The following is a 21,271-nucleotide window of genomic DNA, read 5'->3' as shown; positions in this document are numbered from 1 at the left end:
CAAGTTCTCTGATTTTAGCCGTAACCATTAAGCACAAGTTTCAAACTTATCCCTTCACATGTTGGGGCTGCCAGCACAGTGGGTGGAGTCGGGTCTGAGCTCGGAGGCTCTGCTGCAGCGGAGACGTGGCTTAGCTTGGCTCGGGAAGAAAGGCTTCGGTTACAGCCACACAACCAACACCACATGGTGCGGACACCCACCCATAAAAACAACAGCCCAGTACAACCATCACAGAACCAGTCTGGTTTGCTTCCCCGTCCTGCGAGCGGCCTCTGGAGATTTATAGTGTTGCTCCTCGTGGGAAAGTTGAAAATTGCAGTTGTGTTGAATGAACAGAACTATGTACTATTTTATGGTAGACATACACAGATTTATCATCAATTAGCTTCCTAAACCAAACATAATCATCTTCGCAAGACTGAACTACATCAAAGACTTCATTTCATCTATTTGCTCATTCTATGATCCCTCTCTGAATGGCGCTCTAATGAGGGAAACTAAAAGACACTGCTTCCCTCCTTCATATTGCTCTTTTTTGGCAACGCAGGAAGTTAGCATCTAGAGATCATAAGTCTAATGATTAGAGGTTAGCATGTAGGCTGGTGTCTGCAGCTGTGGTCATTAGAACCGCACTGATTAGGCACCCACAGGGGGTCCGCATGATTGGGTATTTATCTCCAGCCAACAGACGCAATTAAAATTCCCTTCTCAAAGTCGGCCCAGGCCGGAACCCCAAAATAGTGCCGACACCCAACCCCCCCCCCCCCCTCCACCTCCTCCTCCCCTTCTCTTTCTCTGTCTTCTTTCCGTTTCAAGACTGCTTCCAAATCTTTGTGGCTCTGAGCACAAGGTCTCCACTTTATCTCAATTTGCACCTTCTCTTCTCACTCCAAGACTGCACTGCAATGCAACCTTCCCAGAGCCTCCCTTTTCTCTGCATTCCCCCGCAGTTTCTCTCACTGTGACTCTTCCCCGAGCTTATTATGCTACTGTTAGGTCTTCATAATGTGCTATTAAGTAAATGGACATGCTTTGTACAGTACGTCAAAGTAACCCCCGCTGCACAGTCTAATTGTTTTAGGGCTGCTGTCAACATTATGCTGCTAATTTCCCAGGCTTTTTTTTTTTTAGGATAATAGGGGCAGCTTCAGTTTAGCAGAGAGGCATGTATGTAGCAGGGCAGTGACTAGTTTCAGCAGGGGAGCTACTCACCTATTCACCCCCACATCTGTGCTACCAACGTGGGGCCCAGGCGCCTCTGCCCTCCCCCTGTCCCCTGGATCTGAGCCCTCTGACAGGAGGAAACACTTCAAGAGTAAATAATGTGTTTTCTCAAGTTGTGCCAAATCACAGGGTGGGAGAAGAGGCCGCCAGACAGACAGGAAGAGGAGAGAAACAAAAGTCCACAACCACACTAGCAGCTTTGTGAGGCTGTGCTCGGGCATGGTGCTTTCAGCTAACATTTGCCAATTAGCACAAAGCACTCAGTGCAGCTGAGGCTAATGGGAGCATCATTAAATTTGGTCATAAACCAAAGTATTGACACATTCTGAACTCTGCGTTATTACAATTCATCCTCTGGGGTACATGGCTACTAAAGTGTCCAACAAGCAATCCAAAGGTAGACGTTTCACTCTGTACCTGAAAGTCAACTGGTGGCGCTAGAGGAAAAGTCTGAGTATCACTAAAGTCATCAGGATTCATCTTCTGGGAACAATGAATGTCTGTGCAAAGGTTTGTGTCCATTCATCATGTGGATACTTTAAAGAGTAAGTGAAAGGTTTGTGCTTCTGATGTTAGGGAAAGAATGAACAAAGTCAATATAATTCATCCTCTTTGGACTAAATTTGCTGCAGCAGTTAGACTGACAACACAAGTCAGTCTTTAGTCAGATGGCAACATTTGAGAAATTTTTAAAAAAGTAACCTGCACTGCAGAACCAATTGAAAGTCTTTTGCACGGCCCTTCATATCAAGGTGGTGACATTGAGAAATTGTGCATCTAACACTGAGAGAATGGAGGAGAGCACTGTTTCTAGTAAAGCGGGTCTTTTACAAAAAGTAAGTGGCGTAAGTCTGTTCTCTATTTAAAAATCCCCAGATGATCTGAGATCCTGCTGCCTATCGACCGTCTGTATCGCAAAATGGGATGCATGCAGACGTGTGTGAGTATTGTGTTCAATACAATACCATGAAGGTGTTAGCTGTTGCTAATTCATCAAAACTCAGCTAAACCAAGCTAGCCTTGACAACTTCCACCGGCCAAGCACCTAAATTCCAGTTTAGCTCGCTACTTGGAATTGCAAAAAATGATTTAATCATGTGGCTTTTCTAGACTTTCTTAAATGTCACTGGAAATGTCTATGTATTCATTATCACTCCCACCTTCTCTGGTAAAATGTCTGGAGTAATTGGTCACACCAATATTGTTTATTACCTGGTGAGAAATTCCTTCATCATGGCATCCCTACTTGAGACTTTGTACCAGATTTCATGACAACACAAGTCAACATCATGGTAGCACTAGTGGAAAACTCAGGCTATCACCAATATCAGCACTATTCATCCTCTGGCAACCACGAATGCCTGTACAAAATTCCATGACAAACCATCTACTGGTTATTAAGACATGTCAGCTTGGTCCCAAGTGGTGGACGGACTGACCGGCATCGCCATCCCTGGAGCCACGCTGCAAGTGTGACTATAAAAAGAGAGAAGCAGTAACAGAAAACAGACGGAGATGTGGCCGCAGAAAAGGGCAAGAGGAGAGAGAGGGAGGCAGCTGAAGGCTAAAGCAGAGAGAAATCGTGCATGAGTGACAGGGTTCCCCCAGCATTTGGCTGCTGTAGTTGATGGAGACAGATGGCTGCCCAGTGGAGTCCCTTCATACCAGCAGACCAGCCCTGCTGCTCAGGCCTTCAGCTTTTAACCCTCTGAGGGCTGATGAGACACTCAGCTGAGAGGAAAATAGGCGTGAATTGGATCACGGACACACAGGGATGACCAAGCTGCTAGAGACGAGGCCTTGAACTATAACATGCGATAAAAGCGCTCTACAGCTCCGTCTACATGCACACATCTACTGGTTTACTGTGTGCATGCGCATGTTTGTTTAACACAGCAGGGTTTTGGCGCTTAATGATCCTCTTTATCATTCAAAAATCACTCCTTCACTGAGCCACACACTTTAAGCAGCTCCACCTCACACACACACACACACACACACACACACACACACACACACACACACACACAATAGACAGGGAGTCAGTGTGTGAAAATCCCTCCGGACGGTGACGCTCAAGAGAGACAAGCAGAGGAATAATCCCTGTCATCTATCCCAGATCCTGGAGAGTCGTCGGGGAAAAGCGCCGCTGCCTGCCGCGCACCCTTCTCTCGCCGCCGGAATCTCTCCCTAGCAACCAGGCATTGGCGTGGTGATTGGACCAGCGTGCCAGCGGTTGCTATAGCTACAGGAAGCTCCCCTTTCCCTGTAACCCCCCACTTTTTTTTCTGTGCTGTGTGTCTCTTTTTTGTTTCTCCTCATAACCTCTCTTTGTTTTTTTTCTCTCTGCTGCTCTTGATATTTGTCTTTTCCTCTCCCTCCGTCCCCTCCACCATCTCTCTCTGTCTTTCCCTCGCCGTCAGAGAACAGAGCGGCGGTACAGTACTGTAGGTTGATGTTATTAACACAGAGGTTGAGTGACGGGGGCTAATGGCATCCAAAGGGAGGCTGAAAAAGGTCTGCAGAGAAAAACACAAAGATGCTGCAATTTTACAAGAGAGCCCTGGTGAGAATTTCCACTAGAAAACGGAGCAGTCAAGTATTTATTTGACCTGTCTGTGTAAATCTGCTATTCCCTTTAGTGCCGTTTTATGAGAAAAATCTGTTTTGTCTGAAAAAATAAATAACTAGTGGAAGCAGACTGGCAGTTTATGTGCGGATGCGTCTATGTTTGCATCTGTCTCTGTCTGTGTTTGTGTATTTGTTTCTGCAAGGGGAAACACATGCCTGTTTTTGTTGCCTTCGCGTGTGATTTATGTGTGTGTTAGCTTTGCGCTCGTGCCACTGACAGGCCGCGCTGTTTCTGTTGGAATCTCAGAGTGCCAATTATGTTCCAGAGGCGGGGTAAATGTGGTCACTATGTCATTAGGCCAGTATGCACGAGTCAGCCCGTCTGCTCGTAATACAACACCACATCATCCATACAGTGCAGCCCGCTGCTACACTGAGAAGTGTGATACACACACACACACACACACACATACACCCCCACTGCCTTCTCTGTGTCTGGAGTTGATGCATCAATTCGCGAGCTGGCTTCTGTCTTCAGCATTTTCCACAGACTTCTTTTCTTGAGCTGATTGCGTGGCGGCGGCTTCATGCTATAATCAGCTGCTGTATAATGGGTTCAAATGAGAGGTTAAATGCACATGATTAGTGATCTGTTCTTCTTCTGACTAATGCATGAGAGAGGAATTGTGATAATGTGGCATCTAGAAGGTAATGTGGTTTGATCAAGTGTGGGCAAAGACAGAGGCAGGATACAATGATGGACTGGACTGATGCATGTGTTTCTACATGCTAAGACAATGTAGAGTGCGGCCGATACATTGGCCAATCGATATCAATACGTGCTGATAGGAGAACTTTTGTTTGTTTAGGTTTTTTTTGCATTTTTGATCAATGTTCAAGTTAATATATATTTGGGTCTATTGGTGTTTTTTACTTATAGTTATTAGAGGTGTCACAATTCCAATATAATATCATCAATTGATCAAAGTGAGCTTTGATTTCAAATAATCAAAATCAAAAGCAGGATTCTAGTATTTGTTTGCTCGCTGACCGCATTAAGAATAACTACATAGACGTAGCCAGTCTTGTCTCTTTATGTAGGTCATATAGAGGCATCAATTTTAAATTGGTTTCATAACCAGTTATCCTGACATGTAACAGTGGGTTCTTGAGTAGAAAAATAATGACCAATGAACACTGCAGGGGGGCTAATGTTTAGCCAATCATCGCCATAGGCGGGATTAAGGCTCTTGTCTAGCTGTCATCTGATTGTGTTTGTTGCTCTCACTGCAACTTCCAGCTCTGCAGCGCCAAGACATACTTGGGAGACCTCTGGTTTTTGGCTATTTTAATTGCCTTTAGCTCGACTTATAGCTGCTAATTAGCTAACGCTAGTTTTTCACAATCTGGATTAACTCTGCAATGAACGGTACATGAAGATGCCGTCGTAACGTTACAGGAATTTTTTATTTCTTTGGTGCGGCAGCAAACAAAACACTCAGCTTATCTACACACTTCATGGTTGACTACAGTAACATAACCATCCCTCAAAACCACAGACCGTGGGGACAAAAACAAAGTGTGTTGGCATGGCGATGCACCAGTATCGACTCAAAATGACGTTGGTCTCTGGTGATTGGTTAGAGAAAATTAAATCCCCCTTGCCTCAGGGAAATCGCCAGAGGTGTAGGCAAAGTCAGACAGAATATGAAAATGGAGTCTGATATGAGGGTAGCGACATGCTGGCACCGGGAGGGACTCTTCTCCCACAACAAACCCGCTAGTCTACGTCACATATCAGGGTTTAGGCTGATGGATTTTTGCAGGTGAGAGCCAAACAGTCTAACAATGGCAAAGCCATCACTGCTGAAAAAAAATGTTTAAATCGAAAGTCAAATCAAATTGTGGATTTGTAGAATTGTGACACTCCAAATAAACATTATGAGATGATCTATTGATCTATTTTTTACTCCATAATATCAGTATTAGCATCTGCCCCAAAAAAACAGTTTCAGGTCAGGGTCTAATTCAGTGTGTTTTGCTCACTAAGTAATTCTGAGTGTGTGTGACTGTTAGGGACTGGTATGATCACGACCGACTCAGTGGGGCACAGTCAGCCCTTTTGTGGAAAAGGGAGACAGAAATAAATAAAGAAAAAGACATGAATGAGGAAAAAAGGGGGAAATAACTGAGATTTGATGTCATGTCTTTGCAGTGGAAATGAAGGGACTGTGGTGCACTCAATATCATTGGTCAAGGTCAATAAAACCTGGGTACACACACTGATTGTCTAGGAAAAAAAAAACAAAAAACTGCCCGACAAAGAATGAAATCAAATGTTGAAACACGCCCCAGTCACAGAGTTCATAAACACGTCCGACAGATGAGGCAATTGGCTGCTGACAGTGGATTGTCACTCTGGTGCAATGGCATAATACAGTTTAGCCATTAGCCTCCAAATCGCACGCCCCGCATGCCAATGTCATCCTGTCCCAAGATGAGAAATTGATTTCATGCTTGGGTGACTGTCATCAGGAAAGAAAGGGAGAAAGAAACAGAGGGAGAAAAAACACAGAGAGCGATGGAAGAGAATATAGAAATTTGATCTTAAATCCTGCTCACAACCAGTCAGCCTCAGAAAATATACAGGGGAGATAATGAAAGGCAGAGAGCAGAAAGACGGACAATGGAGAATAGATGGAGTTTATGAAGTTCAAAAGAACATGCAACATGTTTGTGTGTGTGTGGGGGGGGCTACACGCCGAACAACAAAAGCTTTAGAAAACTGCTGGCAGTGCAGAGGCCCGTACAGGAGAGCATATTATGGACAGAGATGTGGCAGAGTCTGGCCGCACAATAGCGCCCTGTTGCCTCATGGGAAACGTGGAGAGCTCTCTGGAACATGAGAGGAGAGGCCTGTCTGATAGGTGTGTTTAACATGATGCTCCTGACAGTTTTCCATTACTGTGAGAGGGAAATGAAGGCAGGAGGAAGTGAGAATCAGATTGGTGTTACACTCAAGTGATGATGTAATGTTTAGGCGACACAAACAGCACCCCCTCCCTCCCCCATCCCCCCTCTCTTCTTCTCCTCTCTGCTCGCTTCCTGTGTTCACCCCCCTTTTTCTCTGGGGCACAGAAAAGCGCCTTCCAATTGGTTAATAGCACCATAGAGATGCTGAGAATATCCACCAACCAGGGCCCGGGGTGCCCCTTCACTCCGTTACCACAGCAACCCCTCACAACCACGGCGTGCGTGCACACATGTATGGATGTGCACGCTCGTATGCCTGAGTGCATGTATGTGTGTGTATACTTGTGTTTTCATGTGTGTGACGGCTACACGTAGGGAACATGTTAGAACAACAACCCTCCGATGAATAGCCTTCAGTGAGTTTATCTACTGTAGAGCAGCTTTGTGTTGTACAGCAGTGCAGTGCAGCTCACACAGGAACAAACACAACTTCAGCTCGGCTTCTTCTTCTCGACAACATCTGCTGAAGACTCATATTTTAAGAAAACATCCGTGAAAGACTGCCCAGGAAAGTTTATACTCTAAAATGTCCATAATATGAATTCATTTCAAAGCTATAATATGTAACACTTCTGCATTAAAGTGCCTAAAAACCCTAAACGTATGTTACATATTTTGTTGAGTTGTGTACTTACAAGATCTCCAATTAGACACAGAGAAATACATAAATTATTTAAGGTAATGGTGCGTTTTCTCCAAGCCGTTGCTAGCTACTTCCTAGTTGCTGTAACTTCTGGGAAAACACGGGATGTGGGATAAGTCAGAGTGAGGAAGGAAGTCAGCAAACACGACTAAACATGAGGTAAATAAAACTTTAATACATCATCTCGTCCATAAACACGATCTCTGCCTCACTCGTGATTTTCATCAGCTATGGCGGTTGTTTAAAAGTGAAGATAACAACTCCCATGATCCCACACCACAACAAAACTGTCTTTTGTTATTGTGAGAGAGATCCCTGGAGGCAGAACTTACATTTTATGTTTGAGGCTATCAAACATTTTTCTTAAAACAAGTAACAAGTAAGTCAGTTTTGTCTTGAAATGACAACTGTTGGTAGCTAATTAAGCTAAAGTTAGCTCCATGAATTGGTTGAAAATGCTCTCTCTGACTAGAAATTTAAAAATTATCAGTAAAATTATCTTAAATGTGCACTTGAAGGCTATATAGGCTGCAATACATATGATATTTTGCTGGAAGTCTGAGGCTAAAGCTAACAGGTCCCAGTGAAAGACTGCCCAGGACAGTTTCCACAATTAGATGTAGAGCTGCAATGATTAATCAGTTATTAAGTTAATTGATCACAAATTCATTGCCAACTATAATGAATTAATCAGTTAGAGATATTCTTTAAGAGAAAAGTCAAAATTCTCTGATTCCAGCTTTTTAAATGTCATTAATTCCTGGTTTCCTGCTCCTCCATGACAGTAAACTGATGAGATCTTCATTTTGGGCTTTGAGAAACGACATTTCTCACCATTTTCTGACATCTTATAGACCAAACAACTAATTTAATCGAGAAAATAATCGACAGATTAATCAATGATGAAAATAATTAGCTGCAGTCCTAGTAAAATGTCTTAGTTTCTCTTCAATCAAAATTCAAAAATGTTTTTACATGCATATGGGACTGTATGATTTGAACCGAATGTAATTTGCGTGTTGCAAGTTGTAAATGTCTTGTGATCGGAATGTGATCACACCTGCCTGACCACATCTGGAAGCAGTCTGACTCGCAGTGTGTTGGGATGTTAGGTAGGTGTAAATGCAGTCCAAACAACGTGCAGGCATCCGAACACAACATGACATTGATACAGATATTTGTTTTGAGCAAACATAAATCATAGCTTGTTTAAATTTAGAGAGCGAGTGAACGTGAAAGCTAACAGACGCACCTCTATTATTTTGTGCCATGAAAGCACCAAAATATGTCTTACTCATCAGAGCTGCGAGAAAAATGAGGGCGAAATGATTATATACAATAATAAATAACTGTGTGCAACACTGCATGTTGCACTGTGGCAATCTGTGCAGCTGACCTGCTGTTAACAAGCCATATAATTTATCTAGTCATCGAGAAGCCTACACAACAGGAAGTGATCTAATATTTTTATACAAACAAAATAATAAATTAATGATAGAATATACAGCCTTGTTTGTAAAAGCTAGATCAGGTCACTTATTATCCAGATAACGTATCCAGATACAGATCTCATTATGCCAAGTATACATGTGATGTAACAGATCTGATGAAAAATAAATAGAAGACTCTGAAAAGGTGACTGTTACAGCAGCCAGCAGGAAGAAAAAGCTCAAAAGATTTACTGAACAAACAGGAATAATCAGGAATAAATCTGTAAAAAATAAAGACAAGCCAGTAACAGAAAACAAAACAAACAAAATGTGTACGTCTAATTGAAGAAATTTGAACTTGAATTATTCAAATAACTATTATATTACCCTTATTTCCAATTGGGAGTGACGATTTAATACAACAAAGAAAATACAAGCTTTCTGATTATATTTTCATAAAGTAAATAAATTAATGTTTGATGATGAGTATGATGTTTACAGAGAATAGTGCCAGATCAAGCCTGTTTTCACAAAAATAAACGGTCCAGTCGTATACTGGTGCATTTTCCCATTACCTGTAGAGCTGCAATTATTAAACAACTAGTCTTTAGAAAAAGGAAATAAGTCGCCAACAATTCTAATGATCGATTAATTATTTTGGTCATTTTCAGTTCATTTTAATCTTGAAAATAACCTGCAGATTAATCAATACTCTCAGTTGCAGCACTAACTATCTGTCTATTTAACTTGTGTATAGGTCTTTAGTGTACAAAAATCAGAGAACCATGATACTTTGGCTTTAAAATATACAACAGTGTCAACATAACTCAGTTGAGCCCTTGAAGAAGTGAACAAATGAACAAAGTGGGAGAGATTTATCAGATATTATGTCAGATTTCCATAATTAAACAAAAATGGTTGTGATTAGACAACACATTACTTCTTAATCTATCTGGCTGCTTTTCTGAGAGTCATCTGCAAATGACTGAAAGTGACTGACTGCCTTTGCTTCAGAGATGGCATCATCAACATAATACTGCGCGCACTTGCTCCGGGCCATACAGCAGCATGACAAACAACATTCCTCGCTTCTTTGATTTCTAATTTGCACATGCACAGATACTTGACTGTCATAAGCCTCTTTCAGACCTGCCCTCGACTCTTCAAGTGCGCTGGCAATTTCAGATGTCAGCGTCAACGTTTGAAAAGGATGCTGAGTCATTTTTCCGGAGAAGTTGTTTTTGCCATCTTGCTGAGCCAAAGAAAAAAAAAAACAACCCAATCGCATTCATCAGATCATCAGCTGCCTAACTTTTACACTTTCATGCTTGCAGCATGGAGCCCCAGCAAAATGCTTCTTCTGCATAATCCACAACAGCGGGTCTTTTTGGTTTTTACCATCTTAAGCTTAAGAGAAAGTTGCGGAATTCAACAATCTATACATAAAGATGCACCGATCAACCGGCCAGAGACTGGAACCGGACGGTTTTCAGCGTAACCGGCGTAATGTTAGCCAGCAGCAGACTGCTGTTCACAGACTGACAGGTAAAATCTCACCTCCTGTTCAGGCTGAAGAATAAACAACCTGTGTTGATGCTCCTCAAACATTTTCTCATCCAGACTCCTTTTTTTCTCACTGCAAAGCTTTACTCCAGCAAACCGTTGCACCGGATCACCCTCCACTTTGTTTATATCTGGTTCCAGATGAGATCATGTGAAATCGTGTCCTGCGAGATCCCCTGAGTTTCCATGAGATCTCACGAGATCGTGTTCCCTCTAGTACATAACCTTAATATAACAATATAATGAGGCCTGTGTAACCCAGAGGACTTTTGGAGAAGAAAAATAGTATTAAATATTTAAAAGTCAGTGTTTTATTATGAACATCCAATTTAACTTCATAAGAAAAGTTGCAAAACTGTTCGTGAATGCTGTCAATTATAATTCTTAGACTAAAAATCTGAACTGGACAAAATCGGTGGGTCGAAATCAGCCAAGAAAATTGGAATTGGTGCATCTCTGTCTATATATATTTCAAATAAATGACCTAAATTTGGCATATATTTAAAAAGCAGTAGTTTGACTGTTTCTTGACTGAGAGAGTGTCCAAAATGTCAAATTATTCCTTTAAAATAATAAATAAGCAACTTTATAGAGCCCATACCTGAAAAAAGCTATAGGACTTGAGTGAATTCCTTAAAGGGATAGTTCAGATTATGGTGGTCGACACGCCCTCAGTGAGAAGAACGAGGACGGAAGCTAAGTAATAAGCTGCTGTGGACAGCGTTGACTACAAAAGGTATTTTAGCGTCTTAAAAAAGGTCCACCTAAAAAAAGAAATATCAGCTTAAATGTACGCTATAATTAGAACATTTTCACCACTTTACCTTGCAGTCAGACAACCTTTTCTGACAGGAAACCGCTGTTATATAAGCCAAATATTGCTCCCTCCAAATAAACCAAACCCCATTGGCAAAATTAGTCATTTTACCTCGCAGAACACAGGAGTTACTGATCTACCACTGCCTTTATCTGTCCTTTTCTTTGTGTTATTGTGTGACTTTGGTGTTTTAAAAGGTTAGTTTGGATTCACCAAAGTCACACAAAAACACAAACAAACGAACAGATCGAGGCAGCAGTAAACCAGGACCTCACACATTCTGCAAGGTAAAATGACTAATTTCACCTATGGAGTTTGGTTGGTTTAAAGAGAGTGATATTTGGCTTATTTAACAACAGTAAAGGCTGTTTGACAGCAAAGTATAGTAGTGAAAATATTTGAAATATAGCATACACTTAAAGTGATATCAATTTCTTTTAGGTGGACTTTTTAAAAAAAAAAATACCTTTCATTCCTGAACACATCCGCAGCAGGACGTTGCTTAGCTTCCTTACTGGAAGGTAATCCACTGACTATCGATGACACCTCATACAATCCCACATCAAATAATCCGAACTATCCCTTTAAAACATTACAAACATGAGAAGATGTGAGATTATGATGTCACGACTGTATCTTTTGTAGGTCAGCAGTGCTCACCTGTAGCACTGGAAAGCTAGTCTCATTAGACCGCAGCGTACAACCGAGGGAAAATCCTCTCCGAGTTGGCAGCGCAATAACAGCCTACCTTAGCAGGAGCCTAAGTCCCCTGCAAGGCACCTCTGATCCGTTCCAATCCCCACTGTGGGCTAATAGTAGCACTCAGCATGTACACTAGGAGATGGATGAACGAGGGGATATAGTGTATAGCTGCCAGTGTGTGTGTGTGGGTGTGTGTGTGTATATATGGAAGGCAGTGACCAAGATAGATCTCTTTGTTTCTAGTCTGCTGGCATTTCACTTTAACCACATTTATGACCAGGACCACCCACGCCTGTGGACTTTGTAAGACAACACCTGTTTTTGTGCGATCGCTACGGCCGTTTGTGTGCTCTAACTCTTGTCGTGTTGTGTCGTTATGGATCAGGTTTCCATGTCTTACCGGTGCAGGTGAAACACTTGACGTGAAAGTGGGTTTCTTGTACTCGTACCACCTCTCCTTTGCATACTTCCCGACATCGCTGGCACCGGATTGGTCCAGAACTTCTTTCACCGCCCGCAGAGCCTTGGTGATAAGCTGTTGAAAACAAAAAGACACACACTTAATATTGTATTTCTGTGTTCAACTTAATTATTTTGCAAGCTGAACTGACTGATCGCTAAGCCCCACTTAGTAATTTTTGCTATGACAGTCACACGTTTTTGCACAGATATGCAGTTTACTTGATATAGGTGGCAAGTTATGGCTTTGAAATCCTTAGTAATTTATAAAACAAAGGGTTTTTCATCTTTAGCAGACAAGTTTAATTTTTGCCCTTGAAATTACGACTGTTGGTGGCTGATTTTATCAGAAGCTAGCTAATTAAGCTAATATTAGCTTCATGAGTTAATTGAAAATACTGCACACCTGATGGCAATCTACAGTGAGATATTTTGCTCAAACACTGAGGCTAAAGCTAACAGGTCCCAGTCATAAAGTCAACATCCTTATGATCCATGTGAACTGGCTGCTGCACCCTTTAAAGGAAGTTGTGGATTTCCTCATTTAACACTACACGTGACCCAGCAAATGAACAAATTCATATTTTCCCAGTGTCTTTGTGACCGTGCTGGACGTCAACGGTGACGTAAGATGTCTCCTTATCCTTCAAATATATGTAGACATCAACAGCTAACCTGCTAGCTAAAATTAGCTACGTGATAAACACAAGCAGACACACACCACACAGTGAAAGTTATACTCCCGTGTTTTAAAGTTTATCAGTATAATTCTACATAATGTTAGCTAACTGGGACATCTGGTGAGGTGCTACCAAACAGGAAGAGGTAAACAGCCAAAAATACTCAAATACTGTCCTACACACACAATTGTGAATTAACAGTGTTATGAGTCAGCATTTAATTCGGCATGTATGATCCACCCACCAACAAAATTTTTAGTGAGAAATCCTCATTTCTGAGACAGAGTGCCTCTCATTCCTGCAGTCTTCTCCCACTGAAATAGCACAGCTAAACGACAGACAGACTGGTGAGGGGTAGAGGCGTCAAAATCCAATTTAAAGTTTGCACAGAATTACTTTTTATCTTCATGGGTTATACTGATGCTGAACTGATAAGAGGACTGTCGACATGTGACACCTTTTATCTCGTGTTTGATAGAGTTGTGTATTTTTGCGGACACATAAGGAACTGCTAATGTGTCATATCTCCTAAAGGGAGTTTGGCGTAATATTTCCTCCAGAGAGCACGTGAAAATACTAATATAGTGGCTGTGGTCATCATGAACTGGGCTTATTTTTAACACAACCTGCAATTCTGCAAAATAATGTTGTATGAAATGTCCCTGGCTTTAGATGTAATGCTGGAATGGGTTGCTACTTAATAAGCTAGTTAGCCGGATATGCTAATGTTCCACACTGTTTATTCCTTACTTGTTTGCTCTTATATTTTTGGTTTTGCAGAGAATCAGAAAAAAAAGAAACTTATTCTAACTGTCAAAACTCTTTATAGACAGAGTGTCCTTTTACGAGAGCCCATACGCCGATTCAGCATGCAGAGACATCCAAAGCTCAACAAGCCTGCCGTGCCTAGATACGGTTGCTAAGCCATGATTGGACAATCATGGCACAAATAGTTTCACATCATAGTAACCAGCACACAATAAAAATATAATTGGCCGATCATGTAGCCTGTAACAAATATACTTCCTGCTAATGAAGTTAAATATTGTCGGTGTCAATCACACAGATGTGACCCCGACGAACCATAATCGCCACAATTTCTACATAGCACAGAATAACGGCGCCATCCCCTTTAATGGGCATACTAACATTGTATTAATTCAAAAGCATAATGGCTTAGCAATAAGCTTAACAAAACCGCTTTCATTTTCAAAGGTTTCTCCATAGAATGCAGCGATCCATCAGCAGAACTGGGGCTCTGAGCTGCACCACAGACTGTACTGTGTGCAGTTCACACAATAAGATCAGTGTGTAGCTCTGTCAACACTTGTTCTGAAGCTGTGAGGTCTGACACCTATGTAAGCTGGGTAAGCTCCAGGCTTTCTCTCCCACCGTCTCTATTTTTCACACACTCATACGCGCCGACACGCACACACTCATATGCACACACACACATACACACTGCTGCGTCAGGTTAGAAAGTGGATGGATCCCCTTACCTCATTATGCACTGGCTTACATGTCAGACTCCTGCAAGCCAGATAGCTATTTCACGTTGTCAGGAAAGTGAGTTCTCACATACAGCCTTAACAGTAATGGAATAAATTCTCTCACAAGCAAAAAGGTCAAAACGATAAATTAATTTGATCTTGAATGAGTTTCGGAAAATGAATTTATTCAAGACCTCTTAGACTAATAGAGACCCTTTAAAAGGTCCATCTACTCCTCTAGGCTATAAACAGACTCCCTGGCATCCACAAGCAGAGACAAGCAGCCTCCAAATACCAAGCCTGCCAGAACAGCTGGGCTCACAGTCTCTTATTTTGCTCCATCTTCCTTAAGGAGCATCTGAGTGGCCCTACACTCAGAGGAAGTGGTGTAATGGCAGAGTAACCAGCTGGCCATAGTGCCCACCTGAACAACTGACTGAAGGACGTTGCTGCTACAGTTCAGTGCAGCACCAGCATATGGGCTGCCGTGACACAGCTAGTGATTCCATTTCACCGGATGAATCCCGAAGGACTCGCAGCACTTAAGAAGTCTAACAGCCTTGCATGCTTCACAGCCTGAGCACCCTTTGCACGCTTCAAATCTGGCGACGGTATATGCATACTGTAAGCCGCAGTATGTCTGCCGAGTGTGAGGGCATACATACAAAAATATAAACGCAACACTTTTATTTTTGCTCCCATTTTTCACAAGTCGAAGTGAAAGAGCTAAGATTTCTTCCGTGCACACAGAAGGTTTATTTCTCTCAAATTTTGTTCACAAATTTGTTAAAATCTGTGTTAGTGAGCACTTTCCACCCACCTGACAGTGCCTCGAATAATAAAAGGTCATCAAGTGGGTCGCTGCAAGAAGGGCACTGCAGGGCTAAAATGTTTCTCACGCCATATACAGAGTGTTTTGGTGTTCTACGTGTTCAATGAAAAAGCAACACAGCGTATGGTAATTAAACTAAAATCGAAGCGTGTCAACCAGGTCACTCCTGGGTTAAACATCTCAGTGGCTAAGTTATGGGCTAGCTCTTACACGCTTCATGCCTAAACCTAACCAACCCAACCAATGAAGACAATGCTTACAAGCCAATCAGAGGCAGTCATGACTTTGCCCTCCTAGGAAAAAAATGGTACCTGTTGCCACATTTGAAATAGCCACCTTTTATCTAAAAAAAAAAAAAAGACATTTATTTGGCACTGAGCTATGGCTATTTCACAAAGGGCTATGGACACAATTGTTTTTCCCATGAGGGCAAAGTCATGACCTGCCCTACTCTGCCTCTGACTGGCTAACACCCATTGTCTTCATTGGTTGGGTTGGTTAGGTTTAGGCATGAAGAGTGACTGGTTAATGTTAGGGTTAGAATATCACGGTAAGACAATCAGAAGCAGAGTAGGGCAGGTCATGATTTTGCCCTCTATGACCTGTGAAAAATCTGAAGTCTTTTTAAGATGAAACTGCACATTTTAGACTGGCTTTTTATTGTGACCAGTCCAAGACCGACCTATGCAATAATATGTGCAAATTTGTGAGTGCTGAAGAAGTCTGGGATCTACAACAACTAAAGTCATGCAACGAAAGTGCATATCCTATACAAGGGTGCAAGAGAGAATGTATGCAGGACTGTAATTGTTTATTTTCCTGTTCAGAACTGGAGTGTGGGCACTGGAAATATGCGAACATGATTAATTCCCACTCCCAATCTCCCACACTCAAGTCTCTGTTAGTTCATTGTTTCAGTCACAATGCTGGCGGCACCGCTGGGACCCCACTAGCCTGCCTGTCAAATAATCACACGCTCTCGGAAGAGGGCTTTTGTATATGGTGTGACCAGGCACATGAAGCCAATCTTTTTTTTCTTTTTTTTTTTTTGACGTAAAACCAAATGAGCAACACTGATCCCATCAGGTGTGAATGAGAGATAATGGGAACTAATGGCAGGACAAGCAAGCCTGTGCCAGCACCTACTGGAAACACGCAGGACGTTTATTTACAATGCTGACCTTCTGAAATTGGGCCAAAACAAAGCTGTGGCACAGTTTAACGGCTGTGGAACGCTGTTTAAAAGAAAGAATACACATAAGCCTGAGTAAGGTGCTGAATGGAAATTGTTAAAAGCTTTGAGAGCAAAGAAAAGTATGTTTTAATGAATGAGATTCTTATTCAACTTGTTGGACGAGCGTGCCAAAAAGCCGCGCCTCAGCTGAGAATTCTGCAGGTACACAATCAGCTCAGGAGCTGCTGAGGTATTACATAACTCCATCAAATTGTGTCAGAGCGTTCATTCTCATTGAACGCAGCCAAGCTCTCCCGTCTAAACCCATTATAGAGCTCTCAAACAGCCCTCCACCCTCTCCCATGCTGAGGTGTTGAGTCATTCTTCTAATGATAGCCACCAGACTACAGGTGTAATCCACTGACTCCAAATCAGCGGCGAGGGCCCCGGGAGAATACAGCCGCCGGCAGACAGGTGATAAGAACAGTGCCAGGGTCAGAGAGGCCGACAGCGTCCCCGGGGACTGAGAGGCTGTTGCTATTTCTGCCCCTGACCTGACAGCCCCGGGGAAGAACATGCTGGGAGCTCAGTCACAAGGGATGCTGGGAGATCAGTGGTGACGAGTGAGTAGAGTGAAGAGTGGAGCAAAGAATCAAAGAGAAGCAATCGAAAGACAATGTGGATTAAAGATGAATTATTAAACGAAAACGCTGTTGTTACGGCCCAAGTTTACTTTTTATACTGTGTGCTCATGCTTTTGTATGTGTGCAGTTGTACTTTATCATTGTATTAATCTTCGACAACTTTACATTAACATCTAGTGTTGCACGAGGATGTGTTTGTAACAACAAAGAAGTTGTTACAAAAGAAGCTCTACTCTATTTAGCAGCTGCTCAGTGATGCTTGTAAAGTCTTGCATCTCTGGTGTTTTCTGCTGAAAGAGACGAATATGAATGAATGGAAAGTGTTCTGTGTTATCATTGATCAAAATGTATTTAAAGCATTTTAAATTCAATTTGCTGTCCATTATAAATAATAATTGTTATTTGGTTTTATTTGGAGTTTAAAAAATCCATCTTAAACTGAATAAATTGTTTACATTGAATCAACGTCAAATATATCATGTAATTGATCACTTAATTTTTTTACGTTGATCCAGTGCTTTTCTTTTTTTTCAAAGAGTTTTGGGGATATTTGTCTGTATTTGATAGCGATGGCTGAAGATATGAGAGGAAAGCGGGTAGAGAGAGAAGGGCAGCAAATGGGCCGCAGTGGGATTCAAACCGGTGGCCACTGCAGAGGATTTATAGCCTCAGTACACGGGATGCATGCTCTTCTCTTCTGTGCGTTGAATGAACCTTTACAATCAGTGCACATCTCAGCCATGACTGACTGACTGTCAGTAGCCCTGATTGAAGAGAAGCCAGAGACACTGCTGATGAAGCTGATGAGATTTTTCAAATTCAAGTTTTTGTCAATTATTTTAAACATAAAACTAAATTCTATGATAGAGGCTTTTCAGTGGTGGTGGCAGAGGCTTTCAGCTGTCACCAAATCCAAGCAGTAACAAGCACTGCTAAAAGCTGAAGCTACTGCAGAAATGCATCAACATGCAGTTTAGCTAACGGCAGCAAGAAATCACTGTACTGAAGCGACTGAAGAAACCCCCCGTGTTTCTATTTAAATACATGAAATATTTACACACGACCATAGGGTCTCAATAACTAATTTCATTTTATGTCTTTGCAGCAACGTATTTTCCATTAAGAATCTTGTAATAACCTCAGATCCATCTAGGCCCCAGTCCATTGTCTGAAATGAGGTTTACATGGTGTTAAAGGACCCAGTGCGCATTGAGTGGTGGTGGAGATGAGATTGCAGATATGTCCCCTCACCCTCCCCTTCTATTAATGTAGGAGAGACTTTGGTGGAAAGACCCTATCATACACTGTATATATAGACCAGTGTTTGGTTTGTCCGTTCTGGGCTACTGTAGAAACACGGTGCCACAGCTGCCTCCATAGAGGAGGATCTGCACCTTCTGCAGATACAAATGACTCCATGAGGCAACAAAAACACAACAATTCTTATTTTCAGGTAATCATACACTGATGTAGTCAAGTAATTGTGTACATCCCAACTTAAGGGTGTACCTAGACATGATGAACACACTTTATAAAATCAGTACTGTGTCTTCGTTGTCCGTAATCTAATGCAGCCAATGATCAGGTTCCTCCCCGCCCTCCCCCACCCCCCTCTCTTTACCTCCCTTCATCTCTGTCAGGACCTTGACCAGAAGCATTCATCAGAGCAATGATACTGTCCACTGGTATCACAAACATACTGTCATTCTGTGGAGAGAGAGGAAGGTCAGACTGCTACTGACAGTCTGAATGATGATCACTCAATCCTACCAGAAGCCAAGGTCACGGGGACGGCAACCCTCGAGGACACAACGCGCAATGTAGGCACAACGGTGAAGCTTTGATCTGAGCGAGTCTTCTTTTCATTCTGTTCATTCAAATTAAGACAGATCTTAGGGCTTAAAGATTAAACAGCGAGTGAAAAGTCCCTTCCACAGGGGCTTCAAATGCTGCATAAAAACCGCGCTGAATACCAGCAACCACAATAACCGTAGGTGCAAATGAACAAGAAAAACATGTGCCTAATTTTCTGTTGGCCTGTAAATACATGCCAGTCGTTCATGACTGTGTGCTCTGAATATTCATGTGTGCATCCCAGCATCTGTGTTTGCATCTGTGCATCTTTGTCTCCCACCTTCGTTCTCTGTGTTATTGAACTAAAGCGTCTGGCAGCAGGAGTGATAAATGGTGTTTGGCTCAGGTTTGGACTACTCACCAGATGAGGCAGAAGACCTGGAATCATATATGATACAGCTCGCCTCCCTGTCCACCCGACTCGTTCCTCCCATAAAACACAAAAAATACAACTGACATCGAAACAGCGCAGAAAAAATCCCTTGTTTAATCTACAGCAGTACTCTCCTGTGTATTTGTACTTATATTTTTTCTCTTCTAGAAGCGGGGCCTAAGTAAGACACTGACTGTTAGTGGGTCACTGGATCAGTCTCTTCATTCAGACCAAGACACTGCATCTCAATAACTACTTCCCATGAAATTTAATGAATGTTCATGGCTCCCAGAGGACCATTTGAGGACCATTATGATTTTGTGGAGTCCCTGACATTTTGTCTTTCACCAGCAGCAAATCAAAACTTCCCCTTGAAGAGCACTTTGATCCATCTGGAAAACGTCGTATTCCTATGAACTTTTCTGTGGTCGGCAGAGGATCAATCCTTGCTCTATCAGCGACCCGCTCTTTTTTTGAGGTCAAAGCAATCTTTTGCAGAATTGCGATGAGTTCAGTTCAAAGCGTTTCCAGTCAGGCTCTGATGCTAAAACTCACTCTGACGCAAACTACATCAGGTTTAAATCAAATCAGGCTGCTTCAAAACCTCTCTCAACGTGTGTGTCATTTCTTGATACAAGTGGATCAGTCTGCTTGATTCTGCTGTACTTTAAGATATAGACATGTCTCTAAAAAAATAAGTTGTAAACATTAAATTACATTTAATTAATTCCATCTGAGATATAAGGTTCTTTTTAAATCAAGTAAAGTCAAATTTTATTTGTGTAGCCCAATATTTCAAATCACACTTTGCCTCAGAAGACTTTACAATCCGTGAAGCTCCTGTCCTGTAGACCTTCAAAAGAGTAAGACCATAGATATACTTGCTGTTTGACCAAGCGTTCACGCAGACGACTGGCTGCGTAGTGAAGCGAACTGCGGCTGTTTGTCTGTGTGTGTTACTGGAAACACCACTAGAGGGCATAACAGAGAACTCACACCATAAACCACCAATAAAAACAAAAGAAAGAAGATAAGGAGTTTTGTTTTTTCATCATCTTCCGCTGTGCACAAACATAGACTGTTTCCATTTACTTCGACATGTTTCGACATTGATTTCCAAAACTAAACTTATCTGTCGTCAGGTGTTGTGGCACGCGTGTTTATCGCTGTGTAGCCACAACAATACATTGTAAAGATGAGGGTAGCTGCAGACTTGTTCAATGAGCCTGTCCTTAAAACTTTCCGCCATTGTTGTTGCTGGTGACATGTCTCCTGACCCCTGACCTTGTCACTTCATTCTACCCATCGGTCATGTGTATATTGGAACTTGCGGAGCGTTAATTTTGAGGATGTGCACAACCAGTGCTCCACATGGACACAGAATATGCAAGGCAGATATCATGCGTACATGAATGTGTAGTTAGAAGCAAGTATATCTCCGTCTTACGGAAAAACTTCACCCCAAAACATTTTAATTGACCAACTTTCATAGGTACAGCAATAGATGCATCAATAGAAATAAGAAAAATGTTAATGTTTAATAGCTTCACTTAAATGCATTAAATGCAACCCACCATGAAAGCCCATAACAGCCTATCATATTGCTCGATAACGCAGCATGCTACGAGTGACATGCAAACAGCGTAGTTAAATTAAAAGTAAGGTGGTTAAATTCCAAAGAAAGTGGTTAAAGTCAGTGTTTTTCTTCAGATCCTTGTGAAAAATTTCATGGCAATCTATCTAACAGTTGTTGAGATGTTTTAGGACCAAACATTGCCTTAG

General features: G+C 42.0%; 1 protein-coding gene across 1 annotated transcript in view; it reads right to left on the bottom strand.

Moving 5' to 3' along the window:
- The window catches only part of ablim3 (actin binding LIM protein family, member 3), a 69,562-nt gene that overhangs the window by 40,861 nt on the left and 7,430 nt on the right, over nucleotides 1–21,271 (bottom strand). Inside the window, exon 3 of the mRNA XM_084718655.1 lies at nucleotides 12,384–12,518. Coding sequence (XP_084574781.1) covers nucleotides 12,384–12,518 — 135 coding nt within the window. The remainder of the gene's footprint in view (nucleotides 1–12,383; nucleotides 12,519–21,271) is intronic.

Source organism: Lutjanus erythropterus, chromosome 5 (assembly GCF_056507025.1).
Source record: "Lutjanus erythropterus isolate fLutEry1 chromosome 5, fLutEry1.hap2, whole genome shotgun sequence".
NCBI classification, from domain to species: Eukaryota; Metazoa; Chordata; class Actinopteri; order Lutjaniformes; family Lutjanidae; genus Lutjanus; species Lutjanus erythropterus.
This window is presented reverse-complemented; position numbering and strand designations above follow the sequence as displayed.